Source organism: Hypanus sabinus, chromosome 10 (genome assembly GCF_030144855.1).
Source record: "Hypanus sabinus isolate sHypSab1 chromosome 10, sHypSab1.hap1, whole genome shotgun sequence".
Taxonomy (NCBI): domain Eukaryota; kingdom Metazoa; phylum Chordata; class Chondrichthyes; order Myliobatiformes; family Dasyatidae; genus Hypanus; species Hypanus sabinus.
Window position 1 is genome coordinate 53,663,533 of NC_082715.1, and position 16,657 is coordinate 53,680,189.

At 38.9% G+C, this 16,657-nt stretch overlaps 1 protein-coding gene across 5 annotated transcripts in view; it reads left to right on the top strand.

Moving 5' to 3' along the window:
- The window catches only part of nbas (NBAS subunit of NRZ tethering complex), a 325,125-nt gene that overhangs the window by 239,412 nt on the left and 69,056 nt on the right, over window positions 1-16,657 (top strand). For all 5 annotated transcript variants that reach the window (XR_009514327.1, XM_059981865.1, XM_059981866.1 and 2 more), the window contains exons 45-46: window positions 7,668-7,886; window positions 8,862-9,064. Coding sequence is in view for 4 of the 5 variants with exons in the window: in XM_059981865.1 (XP_059837848.1) it covers window positions 7,668-7,886; window positions 8,862-9,064 (422 nt within the window). In the remaining variant the exon portion in view is untranslated. The remainder of the gene's footprint in view (window positions 1-7,667; window positions 7,887-8,861; window positions 9,065-16,657) is intronic.

A 16,657-nucleotide genomic window follows, 5' to 3' on the forward strand; every position in this document is an offset into this window, starting at 1 on the left:
CCCCTTTTCCTGAAGTCAAGTTTCAGCTTGTTTGTGTTGTTATTGAGGAAAAGGTTGTTATCATGATACCATGTTACTGAACTCTCTATCTTTTTCTTAGTAAATATGTTTCTAAGTACATTTTCCTGTACTCAGACTTGTTATGTGAGATATGACCCATTACGATGGTATTACTTGCAAATTTGTAGATGGAACTAGAGCAGAATCTGGCCAGGAGTTTATATGGAGTAGAGTAGAGGGCTGACAACATAACCTTGTGGAGCACTTGTACTTAGAATAATTGTGGCGCAGGTATTGCTACTTATCCCTACTGATTGTCATCTGTTGGTTAGGAAGTGCAGTGGAGGCATTGACTCCCAGGGCCTCTAGTTTGGTGATGGATTTGCTTCAAATAGAAAGCACATCATGTCTTGATATGTGCCAAGGAACTAAAATTGCATCTGCTTTTTCTTTCACTGCTATGCATTTGAAAATATTTTTTTCTTTCTCGAAACACGTGATTATTTTAGGCTGTTTAGGATCATTCTAAAAATTATATTGAACACTTCCTTCCCATGTGGAAATCTGAATTCCATATCTAGGACATACAAGAAAATATAATTCCCCAAGCAATGCTTGAGAATTCTGGGGAAAATTAATTACATGCCATTACCCTGTGAGCCACACCCCATTCTTACAGTTTCTATCATCTTACCTTCCTCCACCCCATTCTGAAAATACTGGTCCATGATCTTTTCTTCACAGGCTTCAATTCCCTTTTACTTTTATCCTCTTCCACCTCAACTCCTGATCTGTGCTACCTTCCAAGAGGGCTGATCATGACCTTCATTTTTTATTTTCTTCTCCCTCCACAAAATGTTGTGCCAAAAATGCGCACATACCCTTGAACCTATGATTTACTCACTGGCACTCTGAGTGTCTCCCCTCAGAAAATAATAAAGCTATGGGATTTATTATAGGGTTGGAACATGTGACCGCTACTTGGAAAGTTCTCACTTGCAAATAGTGACTACATTGAGCACATCTGAATATTACAAGGCCCTGTCAACAACATCATACTTTTGACAGAATTTGGCAGTGAATCTTTCTAGAAAATTCCATGCTGTTCTGGCTTTATTATTGAGCACAGCAAATCACGTGCATAGATGCATAGATGCCAGCATTAAAGCACTGTCTCAAAAATAAGTTTCTCAAATTGATAAATTTCCTTTAATAAAGAATGTGAAGAAAATTCATTATTGAAACATTACATATTTTGTAAACAGCATGTTTAATAAATCACTTCTTGAATTTTAATGAAGAGGTTACAACTTTGCAGTGTTAAACTTAATAACATAATGTGATTATAATCTGATGTTTCAAGTCAATCAAATATCTTTTAATAAGATAATACAATGTTGTTTCAGCAAAATTTTTAATTGTGGTTCCTGATAGGTTGCAAGCATTAATCTATTCAATATTCACTGGAAATTGACAATTTCGATTTTTCTTGGAATGTGCCAATCACTCATTTTTATGTATGCTGCCAGTATTTATTGATTTAAAAATCCCTATAAAGCTGTTACTACACAATTAATAATCCTACAACCAAACAGCGTATTCAGTGGTGGCACAGTGCTTGAAAGCTGTCCCTCAGCTTCAGCAATCCAGGCTCAATCCTGACCTCCAGTTTGGTATCTAAAAAGTTTACATGTCCTCCCTCCAGTCATATAGGTTTCACCCGCATTCTCTAGTTTACTCCCATGCCCCAAAGAGATAGTTTAGTGTGTAAATAAGTATTAATGTCTGTGAGCCATTGGTGGAAATGTGGAGAGCATAAAATCGGATTAATGTAGCTTATTTTTACTGTTCAGTATAGGTTGGAGGTCCTCCTTCCATATTCTCTGACTAAACAGAGAGCAAAACACATAGATTAGGCCAATAAAACAACACTTGTTACTTCTTCAGCATAGGTATTGGGTGATGGATGAACTATTGTGTACTTTGTCTCAGAAATGTGGAAGAGATGAGTGTTGCTCAGAGCTGTAATGGTAATGGAAATTTAAAGATATATGGATAAGATTGCTACTCTGCTTTTCATCAGCTGTCTGAAAGTACTATAGATTGGTTTAGAAAGCAGGTCTTTCCATCCATCACTGTCTTGCAAACAAATAATGGGTTTCTCAAGCTGTGGTTGTCATTCACTCAGTTCGCCACCAACTCTAGTTCATGCCTGGAGTTTTACTCAGTCAGAGACCACATGACTTGATTTGTGTCAACAACTGCTGATTTGCTTTCTGAATCCTCCACCCTGCAGTAATCACTTTGTGATCAACTGCCTCTCTCCCATTCTGTAAATAAAACTTTTTTTTATTAAAATATGCAGCTACTAGGAAACTTCACAACATATTTCATTATATTGGATTTCTTGAGTGGATATATGAATCAACCTATCCAATTTAACCCCCTCTTAAACTGATAGAAATCTAGGAAAAAGTTGTATGAATTTTCCTCTATGTACTTCGTTGGCTGAAACAGTAAAGCAGCCTGTTACCAGAACAAATCAGTGTTTGAAATGGGCAGTTTATTAAAGATTAGCTTTATTTGTCAATACATTGAAATATAAAGTGAATGTGTTGCTTTGTTTCAATGACCAACACTGTCTGAGAATGTGCTGGGGCAGTTGCCGTGTCTCCTAAGCTAACATAGCATGCCTACAACTTGCTAACCAAAACTTTTATGTTTTTGGAATGTACTGGAAAACCCACGCAGTCACGGGGATGACATATATACTCTTTACTGACAGGGGCAGGAAGTAGACCTGAGCTGAAAACATTCTACTTAGTTGTCTTCTCACTTTGGAGAAGTACATGATACACAGCAAGATACTTGAGAAGCTAATTGTTTTTATTTGTGGAAAATTAAATCTTCTGCGTGAAAGTATTTCTCTCATTGTCCTGGAAAGTGAATGGTTCATGAAAGCAAGAAATAAAACAGCAAAACAAAAACTACTTGACACAGATCTTTGAACTTTACCTGAGCTGTAGGGTAGGATTGTAATGAAATGAGACACCACCCACATGGATGTCATTCAAGCCAGGGAAGTATGTATCTTCCGTTCCAAAGGCAATGATATTCATCAGTAGAGTTAAGTGTATGCGTATGGGCAGGTTATATATAATCAGTGTTTATACACCTACAGATGGAAAGCATGCATGGATTATCTGGGGGCATATAGAAATCTAGTCATTGTGGAGGTGGGAGGTCATTTTCCTCTTGTGAAGGTGGTGGCCAGCTCAAAGTCAACATTTGCTAACCCGGCTATGGTACAGTGTTTGCTGGCAGACATTACAATTTCCAGTGCAACAAAGGCAGAAGCCACTCAAGGTATGAGTGAAAATGTTAACATCTGTAGTCCAATCTTGGATTACTGCCATTGTGTCTTTGGATTCCACTGTTGGTGAGGGCTCAGTGAATGCTATGGCAGCTTGTCAATCTGTCCTTCAGGTGCTCACCACTGGGGAGTGAGAGTGCCATTTTGGAGCACAGATCAACTGGCAGTGCATTTGATCCTTCCAATATAAGAACAATTGTGTTAAGCTTTGTTTTCTGTATGGATTCAGCTTGCTGTCATCTTGACACTAGATTCTGCTCTTGGCAGGGCTCTGGAAGTGTCACGTCCTCCAGCAATTTGTCCTGCAGCAGACTGCTTGGCTGGCTCATGTCCTTTCCAGGGAGAGGGATAGTAACTCTGTATAATCCAAAACAGCTTTCATCTCACACATGACAGGATTTGTACTTCCAGCATTCCAACAGTGTCCTTACAGTTCACTGTCAGCCAGCCAGCACAGATTGCTGCCCCTCGTGGTGAGATTTTAGGCATTTGGTCCAAGTCTGCATGTGGTTGTCTTGAACAGCAATCAAAATGCTCAATTGTTCCATGTGACAACTATCCACCGGGGAAACCTAAAAATAATAGGGCAGACTTGTGGAGAATAGTCAGCATGGTTTTGGCCATGGCTGTACGCATAAAAAACGTTTGTCATGCTAACTTGATTCTTGATTCTGCCTTCCATGATTATGCAGAAGATCAATGAACAGGACTGACAGTATATAAATTGTTTTACCCTGATGATACTGGCTTTGTTATATTAGCATTTGCATATGCGTCATGTGTGTCTCAGGAAGGTCAATATTGGGACATCCCAATTTCCAATTAAGGCTGACGAGGAGCAACCTTCCTGACCTACTGAAATGCTTGCATTAAGGAAACTATGCCGTTGAGAAGGGAAGAAATAAAATGAATAACTGTACAAGACAGAAGTAGAGTTCCAACTGTTGGTGATGTATGGTCTAGAATCCACCTTGTACGTTGTGAAGCCCAAGCATGACCTACTTTTGTCATTCCAGATGCTGTAGGTCTCGGTGTCTTCTAGTGATTATCAAGACTACAGTGTATTTGAATTTCCTAAGAGCAACTGGGTTTGGCTTTGTGAGGGGTGATGAGAAAAAAACAGAGTCAAAATGCATAATTTTCAGTTGGTGTTTGAAAACTAGTGGGACTCAAAGTGATCAGAGCTGGAGCCTCAACTATTTATCGTTTGTGTAAAATAATATGTCAAAAACGCCAACTCCAGTTACAGCTGTTGACATTTCACACACTCTTGATCTTTTCAAAGATTTCAAGTTCCCAGTCTTCGATCATCTTATTTTCTCTAGGGTTGTCCAGTCTTTATACACCTCCAACCCCACCAGCAAGGCCTCAAATCTCTCCATTTCTTTCTGGACACCAGACCCAGCCAGTTCCACTCTACCACCACTCTCCTCCATCTGGCGGAACTGGTCCTCATTCTCAATAATTTCTCCTTCTGCTCCTCCCAATTCCTTCAAACAAAAGATGTAGTCATGGGCACTTGCATGGGTTCCAGCTTTGTCTGCCTTTGTATCAACTAGGTGGAACAATCTATGTTCCAAGCCTACACTGGTATCACTCCTCACCTTTTCCTACACTACATCGATGGCTGTAATGGTGCTGCTTCCTGTAGCCATGCAGAGCTCATTAACATTACCTCCAACTTCCACCTTGCCCTCAAATTTGCCTGGTCCATTTCTAACACTTCCCTTCCCTTTCTCAATCTCTCTGTCTTTATCTAATACTAATAAAATTTGTAAGCCCCTGATCCTCTCATTGATTTCTCAAACTTCTGGTAATGCCCCACCTCCCTTTCACCATCCCCATTTCTTTCTCTCATTCTCTCTCTTTATCTGTCTATTTCTCTATCTCTCTTATTTTTCTATCTCTCTATCACCTTACCTGCCCATCATGTCCCACTGGTGCTCCTCCCTCTTCCCTTTCTTCCATTGCTTTCTGTCCTCTCCTTTCAGGTTCCCCTTCTCTGACATCTTATCTTTTTTTTCTCCAGTTCGAATGAAGAGTCTTGCCCCAAAACATCAATTGTTTATTTTTCATGGGTGCTGCCTGGCCTGTTGATTTCCTCTTGTTTAGCTATTGAACTTAACAGTTTCTGACAACCTCAAATTCCCTCCACTTTTTTAAACCACTATCTGACTGTACCTTTATTTTCTATATGAAGTATACATGTGGCACCATATATACCCTGAGATTCATTTTCTTGTGGCATCCTTAGTAAATCCAAGAATATAATCAATGAAAGACCACACCCAACAGGGCAAACAACAAATGTACAAAAGACAACAAACTGTGCAAATACAAGAGAAATAATGAAATAATGATCATAAATAAGTAAGCAATAAATATCAATATGTGATGAAGAATCTTGGAGTCTATAGATGTGGCAACATTTCAGTGATGGGGTAAGTGAAATTATCCCCACTGGTTCAAGAGTCTCTTATTTTTGAAGTAATTTATTTTCATGACACTCTAATACAGGCATTCCATCTCCCGATTACATTGATCTGTTCATTTTACCATTTCTGATGAAGAATCCATCTTCCAAACCTTCAGCTCTGTTTTTTCACTGATGATGCCTGACCTGAACAATTCAAGGACTCTGGGGATACTTGGGAAAGTGATGATCAGCCGTGATCTAATGGAGCAATAGAGCAATCTGAAGCAGTCATCTGGCCTTGTCTTACTTCCACTTAGTTTGCAAGATTTTGCTGCATGCATAACAAAGCACGAAACTCTCTTTAAAACTGTAGTATTCCTTGAGCAATCTAGACAGCTGAATCTTCCAAGGAGAATGATTTATCACTTTCCATTAAAGTTCCTTGTGGCTGTAGCTGTAATTGCTTGTACCCATTCTTGTGGAATGAGCCTGGAGTGGAGGAATGAGCATTCATCTCCTAATATAGCAATCTATTTTTGTCTTTGCACACAATCCAAACATTCAGAAGTGTTGCCCTTTGCAGTTCATATAGCATGTCTCAAATGCATTTGGTTTCTCATTCCCTGAATGTTCAGGTGCCATGCAATCTGGGCACATTCACAGCCCAAAAAGCATGCTGCTTCTTCCTTGAAGGGAAGGAGATAACCTCCCCTTTCTTTCACTAATGAATGTATTTGGGTAATACCTCATGCAGCTGTGTTCTATGACGTAATATATGCCACGCACCTAAACTGTCCGTGGCTAACTAGTTCAGGATAATAGTGACTTCCAACCAGACAATTGTTGTTAGTCAGGCATCCTTGTTGACGAATTACTAAGATCACTTGCTTTGGATTCTCCTTCAAATTGCATTAGTTGTTCCAGTAATTTCTTCGAGTACGTACCTTCCTAGCCTTCCAAGAAAGACCTTGCCTTGAGATTTTCCCTTCCCGTTTTTTGTTTTGCTGAAGAAGACCACTAAATTTACAAAAGGAAACTTTCATCTTTGGTTTCAGCATAAGTGCTACAAGCTGTCCAGCAAATCTTCACAACACCAGTAACACTTTGCTTTAACCAATGGATACAAGAAAAAACAAGTTTTGCATCAAATTATACTTGCATGTAATTGATGATTCCATTAAAGAGCGCAGGTGCAGGTACTTATCCCTGATGTTTAGACCTCATTTCCTGTGAGTGGGCCACACTGAGTGTTAATTGCGCACATACATGAATCAGTTTTATAGTGAGGTGCCAGTGGGGCGTAGTAGAACTGACTTCACCCTGTGTGTTCTGTGCTTCGTGCAAGTCTGCGCACAATTGAAAGCCACATTTCAATCGATTGATGTCATTAGATCAAAATCAGCTTTCATAATAAAGCAAGCAACTGAGCTTCAATTCTGTGCCATTTAATTAAATTATTTTATGTTCTCTGATTGAAGATATATCTCTAATAATGTTATTATTGAATTGCATTAATAGCTTTAAGTTTTTGCATTAAATTAATTCCAGGCAAGAAACTAAAGTTGTATATTATGTTCTGCAGAAGTATACCAACACATTGAAATAAACATAAGCAGTTACAAATGCATTTCCCCCAATTTTTATTGTGAAATCTAAATATTGAAAGAAAGTTCCAAATAGGTTTGGCGCAAACTATTAACATGATAATTTACAATTCAAGTTTAATAACGCATACCTTTTCTTAACACTGAGAAAGAAATCCTCGATGCAACAATTTGTTGCCAGCATCCATTTTAATTTATGGAGAGAGTGTTCTTGCACTTCTGTCATTTTGATACTGAATGAACCTTTAATACTATATCTGATTTATTTTTTTAGCTGAATGTTGAAACTAGGTTGGAGATTACTAAAAGAGCGATGATAACAATCAAACAGATCAGTGAGAAGCGGCAGAAAAAGTCTTTGGAAGGCAACATCCCACCTGCATTTAATTCCCAGGGCAGCAATGAAGAGGCTTTGACTCATCTACAGCAATCGCTAGCTCATCTAGAAACGCTCAACCACAGTTTTGTACACTCCCTGAAGGCCAGCAACCAGGTAAAGCTAATCTTGCCCTTCTCAACCAACTGCACAATGTTTACCTTCCACTGGCATTCCACTAAATTACTGGCATCTACAAGGCAGAATCTCTAAACATTATTTTTTGTGCTTAAAATAAAGCTGATTAGAGCCAATAGGCAGATATCTTTCATATATTTAATTTAAACAGCAATAGCTTTACTTCCTGAATAGCCGTAACATGAGATTTGTGAGGTGCTTTCTTCTATTTCCTTTTCCTTTATTTCCATGTTAAACAAATTCCCATTAGCTATAATTTATTTCATTACTGGTTTGATGTCCTGTTCTCTCAATAATTAATGCGTCTGTGATTATATTCAACATCATCTTTTTCATGGTAACAAATCTGAGTTCAATATTCTTTTCCTTCAGTGAGTTGCCCAGTTCATGCTTTTGATGTGCTTCACTGCAGTAGGAATTATGTGAACTGGTGTGCAGTTTCTACTTATCCAATAATTGATTTGGTGCCTTATTGCTCTTTCCTTTCAGCAGCTGTCATTATGCTTTATGGTCAAAAGAATATCTTTGCATGCAGACTGTTCATATGTATGCAATTAGCCACTCTCATTTGTGATGAAGGTTGGTAATTGATGCAGTGTCAAATTGTCCAGTAGGCTTCATAGTTCCTTTGAGATGAATAAAAACTGTATCACATTTATTTTATTGAGTACTTCTCCAAAGTTGGGATTGATCTAAAACAGCATAACATTATGGAAAGGACTGTATTTGACAAATGTATCAAAGTTCATTGAGGATGTTTTTTAGTGGCAAATTTGTGTTGTTGTGTGCTGTTTATTAGAAGTTTCTCTTGGTCAGGAGTGTACCAGGAGAAAAGAAATGGTGTAAACTGGAGAAACGGAAATGTTAGATATGTAACAGATCCATTAGTTTCTGAGAAGATGTCTGAATATTTTGAATATAAACCTGAAACTTATGCTTGTTTTTCATTTTCAGAGCTTATTCCAAAAGTACTATCATTTGTATGACCTTTCAAGATCTGAGAGCACTAAGCTGTATGATCTGGCAGTTACTATGGTTCTTGATGGACAGTCTCTTGATATGATGCAGCAGTTGTTGCTGGTTGCCGTGGAGTCTCAAGATATATCACCGAAAGCTGTTGTACAAGATGCTGTGCAGAAGGTTATAAATTTGCTAAGGTAGGCTTGCAATCAAATATACTTACAGGTTCTGAAAATTGGTATTGCTGGGCTTGGACCATTTCCTTGCCTTGACTCAATGATCTTGAACAATTCTCATAATTTTCATTTGTACTGAATAACAACACACTTGTATTAAAACAAGGTAGGATGCAGATGTTACATAATTTGTTTTAAATCATAATTTTGCTTTAATTCTCTGTTGTACCGTTTAATGGTGTTCAGTCTTTGACTTGTTGAATTGTCTGAATATTTTCATATCAATGCCCCTTGACTACTGCTTATAGAAGAAGCCCAAAGTTTAAGCTAAAATTGCAGTTCTGACCCCTTCTTCAGGACCCTCTCATTAGTGAAAGCAATCCAACATCAACCTTGTTAAGCCCCCTTAGAAATTTTTATGATTCTTTTATCATTCAGCAAGGAAAGCAAGTGCAAAGCATAAAGTCTCTCTTGATGGGACATTCCAGAAAGTACTCTGGTTTTTCTCCTTTGGATTCCCTCTATTGTTATGGTAACCAACCTGTATGCAGTATTTCAAGTATGGCCTTACCAACACCATGTAGGATTACAACAAAACTTCCCTGTTTTAAGCTCCAACCCCTTTGAAATGAAGGCTAAAATACTGTTTGCTGTCTTAACTAATTGGATCTGTCTGCTAGCTTTTTGTGATTCTATACTAGTGCACCTAGACCCCCTCCTCTTACAATACTCATTTGCAGTCATCCAATATTTTATAGGGAGTCCTCCTCTGTGCATCCACCTCCAAGCAAAGAAGAATTACAAAACCATTAACAGCAGACAAATGAGAAAAAGATACAGTGCTTTATAATCTCTCCAAATGGTCAAGGTGGCATACGTACAATTGGTTACTGTGAAAGTTAGTAAAATGGCCATATAATTTCTGGTGTCAGATTGCTCAATTAAGAGCCAGGTGCCTGAGGTGCTAAAAATATACAATTTGAAACACCAATCACATCTGTCACATGGGCTGCTCGATTCCTCATCTGATAAACCTAGGACTACCTGACCTTGGATGCATTGTGGTAGCTGAACATACAAAATGCTCATTTTATACCATTATTTCCTGTACTTGAGTGGCATACGGTAAACCATGTTTAATTTTTTTAATTGTTCCACAGAGCCCTTTTAAAATTAATATAATGTAATCTTGTCAGTAAGTATTAAATTGTTAGTCTCAGTGAAAGAAGATAGATTTAACATTAAAATCTGTTGTATATCTGGTTAAAATCTTTTTAATGTTAATTCTAGCTAATAATTACATTAAAGAAAACTTCCTTTTGTACCTATTCTCCTCACTTCTGAGTGACTTTTTCAATTCTGAAGCCATTTTTTATTTAGAAACTCGCATTCAATCATTTTTTTCACGAGGCTCTAAATCAGTATGATCAGCTATCTGTATTTCTGGTTTAGGAAAGGCTAGAACTTGTTGCCAGCAGTGAGCCACTTGTGCATTCTATTGATCCACCTTCTCAGAATCTGGTTTCTTATCACTGGCGTAAATCGTGGGATTGTTGTTTTGTTGCCGCAGTACATTGCAAAACATAAAAAAAATTGTACATTACAAAAATATTGTAAAAGACAAATAATGAGGTAGTGAATTTATTCCTTAAACATAGTCTCCTCTTTGGCCAAGTCTAGTGCAACATCAAGTTGAGTAAAAGGTGCAAGCCCTGTCTGAGAAAGAAATGTAGTGCAAACTAAACTGACTGCTGATTAACCCACAACCCAGATATACTGACAGTCAAACATGTCAAAAAATTAGGTGATTTCAAGCCACTAGATACAAAAAAAATGGAAATAGTTTTTTTTAAACAAATTAACACTGAAGTTAAGAATATCCTAACAACTTAGAACACATTTTTAAAATAATCCAGGAGCAAATGAGTCTGCGAATGTAGGCCGAGCCTTTGGGATTACCAAACACTTCTGAATTTGATTATAAATCCCAAGCAGAGTGAGAGGTTATCAGGACGTGTTGAGCACAGGCATGGATTTCCAGAAGGTGCTGATGCACACTCTGCAGTAAGTTGGCCTCTCTACAAAATTGCTGGCTAGTTGTCAGTGTAATCCTCCCCAGTGTATCTCTCAATCAAAATGAACAGAGCTGAATTTCTTGCCCAAGGTTAGATTTGCCACCGGTTTAACTGACTGACTTTCTGTATAAGAAAAGGGGGAATTGTAGCAAAGAATGCCAATTGTGTAGCACTGGAATCCCTAATTTGGTGTCATTTATGTATGTAGTGAATTACTGCTACATCCATGTGGAGCTGGTAGCATTTTCCAAAAAGAAATGGCCTATTATATATGCACCTGGCGATTGTACAGTATGTCCAAAGTAGACTGTCATAAAACTATCCTGAGTTGGTTAGTTTGTTTTACCTTTCGTCTCTTTTCAAGGTGAATAACAATTCCCCATAACTTTTAAACATGGACAAAGTGTGGGTCACTGACTGCTCTCTAAAGGACATTATGATCAACCGAGTGGATGATTTTTCTCCTTCCTTGCATAATGGTTTGGTATGATTACACAGACATCTGTCATCCTTTGCTCTTTCACTCAAGTGTTTATTACATGAAACTTAATTACAAGTCGCAGCAGGCTATTGGCTAGCTTTCCTTGCAGCACAGGCTGCTTGGTAGCAATTAGGAATGTTCCTGGAGGAGGGCTGCTCAGCAAGGAGGAGAGCACAACTTAATACTTGAACAGTCAAACCTACTTTGGCCTAATATTACTGTATCTTCTATTTGTTAGAACAATTCTGAAACTTAAAGAAGATCCATTTTGTTTTAATCCTGATCTTTGTTTTAATGCCTTATATCTAAAACAATCTCATTAATGGCCTTCTGAGGCATTGTTACACGTTTGCAATTTTTTTTCAATGCAAAACAGCAGAACATTATTTCCTGAACTCTCTTTTATTAGGCTTAGTTCAAATTCTTGAATGATGTTGTTTTGTTCTGGGTTTCTCAATGAACTGGGAAATAATTATAATTGATTTTACCCATTCTCTTCACAATATGGACACGTATTTATAGGCTGCAATTGACCAAGATAAGTTGAAGGTTCTGCTGACTTCTTTCTCTGTTGTACAGTTGGTAAATTTCTAGTTTAAATACTGATCAATTTTTTCCTACAGTGCGGCAATATTCCACTCCAGTTTGCTATGTGAGGTTTTACTAGTACAGAGTCAATTTTCAGCTAATGTCCAAAAGCATTTAAAGGATACTTCAGATAGATAAAACATTCCATGAATATTTATTGTTATTTGAAATATTTTAAAATAGCATGTTAAAATAAATAAGCATCACTTATATTTCAGCACAATGATTTTGCTTCCAAAGACGAACACTAAGACTAAATCACCAACGCCATTATTTATAGTGCCATCATTTCTGTGCTTCATCTAGAAGTCATTTGCTATATCTGGAAATTTAACTTGTTGAATTGGCACTCAGCATATTGGGACTTCCTTTCTCAGCCTAATACAGCTTTGAACTGCAAAATTGTGTTCCCAGCACATTTTAAAAATCTTTGTTTTGTTGTTTGCAACAATTCAGAATGGGCATGAGATTGAATATTTTAGTTAGACTTCTACAAGCAGGAGATGGTCAGTTAGTAATTTATTGAGGGGAATAGTAATTAAAAAACATAAACACTTTAGTTCTTAAGTAACAATAGAGGTATAGTAATACTCATGAGATCAAAAAGCATCTACAACGAGAAGCAGAATTATATTGGAGCAGAATCAGGCCATCTGCCCCATTGAGTCTGCTCCACCATTCAATCATGGCTGATCCTTCCTTTGTATCTCTTCCTCAACCCCAGTTCCCAGACTTCTCCCCGTAACCTTTCATGCCATATCCAATCAAGAACCTATCAATCTGTGCTTCAAATACACCCAACAACCTGGCGTCCACAGCGGCATGTGGCAACAAATTCCACAAATTCACCACCCTTTGTCTAAAGACATTTCCCCACATCTCTGTTTTGAACAATCTCTCCTCTATCCTGAGGCTGTGCCCTCTTGTCCTAAACTCTCCCACCATGGGAAACATCCTTTCCACATCTACTCTGTCTAGGCCTTTCAACATTCAAACAGTTTCAATGAGATCCTCCCCTTCATCCTTCTGAAGTCCAGTGAGTACAGACCCAGAGCCATCAAACGGTCCTTGTATGATAACCCTTTCATTCCTGAAATCATCCTTGTGAACCTCCTCTGGACCTTCTCCAATGCCAACACATCTTTTCTAAGATGAGGGGCCCGAAACCGTTCACGATACTCAAGTTGAGGCCTCACCAGTGCCTTTTAAAGCCTCAGCATCACATCCTTGCTCCTGTATTTGTTATGTGCTGAACAGACCTGATGGAAATGGGGTGCAGAGTTAACCATTCACCCCCCCCCCCCTTGAGAACTATGAACTTTTGCTATTGCTATGCTGCTAATGAGAGAGAGAGAGATGAAGCACAGAGGCAGGAACATTTGCTACTGATAAGAGAGAGAGAGACATTTGATTTATGTATTATGGCTTCTTCCTGGATTGTTTACCTTCCGCTGCAAGGACGTTACTTTGCTCGTTAACATTCCTAAGGAGACAGCAGGAGTGGCCTGATTTGATGGACATGGTCATTTTGAGTTGATGGATGGCTGATACCCCGTCAGTGGGGATAAAAGACAGGTGTGGGGAGACACCCCTCAGACACACCAGTGGACACTGACTGAGTGTTGTGAACCCACAGGAAGGTGGGGGCTTCGAGGACCAAATCAGGAGATAGGTCAATAAAGCTCACAGTGTGACGGCAGGACCGGTGGGGACTTGTGTGTGTGTCCACTCATGCCAGAGTGACGAGTCTCTAGCTGAGAACGGGAGGGTCATAACCGAATGACCACGACGGAATCAGAATACAACACAAGGTTTGCTGGCTGCAGCTGCTCAATCTCTTGTTCGTTCTCTCTCTCCCTCTCTCTCTCTCTCTCTCTCTCACTCTCTCTCTCTCTCTCTCACGAATTACAATATAACAGCACACATGAACGGAACTGAACTCTATATTCTCTTATGACAATTCATTTACCCCTAGACATTGATAGAGCTTGTTTATTATTGTTGATTAGTATTCCTACACTTCTATGTTTATTATTGCTAACCTGTTTTATACGTATATTTGCATTTTTGATACTGTATTGTGTCGTTTACTAATAAACACCTTTAGTTTTCGGTACCACCAGACTCCAACAGATTCTTCTATTTCTGCTGGTCTGTAAACCCAGTTACGGGGTACGTAACATATTCTAGACCTCGTGAAATGAATACTAACATGGCATTTGCCTTCCTCGCCAACAACTCAACCTGCAAGTTAACCTTCAGGGTGTTCTGCACAAGGACTCCCAAGTCCTTCTGCATCTCAGATTTTTGGATTTTCTCCCCATTTAGAAAATAGTCCGCACATTTATTTCTACGACCAAAGTGCGTGACCATGCATTTTCCAATGTTGTATTCCATTTGCCACTTCCTTGCCCATTCTCCTAATCTGTCTAATCTGCAGCTGCCAGATATCTGAAACAAAACCAGAAAATACTAAAGACATTCAGCAGGCCAGTTCATGTTTTAGAGAAGGAAACATAGTCAATGTTCTGGTTTAATTAACCTCATTCTGTGGAAAGTGAGAAATCAAGTGTTGAAGTTGCAGATGTGGGAAGTAGCTAGAGTGGGATCTGTGGGATGGCGACCATTCATGCAGGTATGCAATAGCCACTGGTATTAGGGGGAGAGAAAAGCAATGTGCAGAATACTGTAACTTCTGCAAACCTAAAACAAGAGAGAACTCTAGATATACCCTAAAGATCAAATAGGATCTATAGAAAAATGTAATTGGTTTAATAATGTCACATATAGACAGGGACTGATTAAGGATAGTCAACATGGCTTTGTGTGTGCTAAGTCATGCCTAACTGATCTTAAGAGTTTTTCAAGGAAGATGCCAGGAAAGTTGATGAAGGTAACACAGTGGATACTGTCCACATGGACTTTAGTAAAGCCTTTGACAAGCTCCTACATATAGGAGGTTGGCCAAGGAGGTTCATGTGCTTGACATTCAAGATGAAGTAGAAAATTGGATTAAACATTTGCTTCCTGGAAGAAACCAGAGGGTGATTGTGGATGGTTTCCTCTCTGACTGGATACCTGTAACAAGTGGGTTGCCACAGGGATCGTTGCTGTTTGTCATCTCTATCAATGATCTGGATGATAATGTGGTAAACTGGATCAGCAAATTTGTGGATGACAGCACGATTTGGGGGTGAGCATTAAGCCATGAAGGATTGGAGTAGAACAGAGGGACCTGCAAATACAGATTCATGATTCCTTGAAAGAGCTGTCAATGGTAGATAGGGTTGTAAAGGAAGCTTAAGGCACGTTGACCTCTATAAATTAATGTAGTGAGTAGAGGAGTTGGAATTCTAGTTGAAATTGTATAAGTGGTTGGCAAAGCCTAATTTGGAGTACAGGTAGTCCCTGAGTTACAAACGTCTGACTTACGGCCAACTCGTACTTACGAACCGAGGAACAAGAATGCTGTCCGTGATTTTAAGTCGTTGCCGTTGACACTGTGTTGAGTGTTTAACTTTGTATTTGGCTTAAATTTTTCTTAATAAGATTCACCCTGACCCCGCCCCGAGTTCCCAAGTTCAATCCAGTGACAGACCGCTCCCGTGCCAGGTTGATGTCAATCCAGTGACTCCCGTACCATCTGTGCTGGGTTGATGCCCAATCAAATTTGTGCCACTCTCGATCTTCACAAGTAGAGAATAGGGAGAATTGGTCATGCTGCTTTACGCAAGTTGATGTGTATGGATCCTCGTGGATAGTTTTCTTCCAGCCTGGCCGACATAATATTTGCTGCAGTCCCCGCATTGGATTTTGTAGAACACATTAGTCTTGCTTTAGGTCTGCAGAGTGCTTTCCTCAGTATTGCTGTTGTATTATGCGTGACTATAATGTTATGTTCTTGGAGCAGTCAGGCTGTCAATTCCAAGATATTTCAAATGTATGGAAGAGAAATGCATTTGGTCACTTCTTGGTTTGTGTATTGTTGACCTTGTAGGCATCGTGCATGAGTATCCATTTCATGCGAATACTTTGAGGAGCTGTTTCTCCTCATTATCCTTCAGCTCCGCTGTGCTGCGATGTATCTTCACTCTTCAGAACAAAGTTTTGATACAACTCTTGTGTGAATTTGGGTGGTTACTGTTAAAGTTTAGGATCTAATCTGTATGATAAATAGATGTTCCCAAAGTGCCTTCCATTTTTCTACTGATAAGCACATTTGAGAATACCAGTTTCCTCTCAGTTTCTGTTGAACACATTGTTGATTAATTTATAAGTTCTTTCAGTATTGCTCCATTTTACTATAACAAAGGTATCATCAACATGTAACTATGAAAATGGACAAGGGAGAGCCAGTGGATGTAGTGTACCTAGATTTCCAGAAAGTTTTTGATGAAGTCCCACATAGGAGATTAGTGGGCAAAATTAGGGCACATGGTATTGGGGCAGAGTACTGACATGGATTGAAAA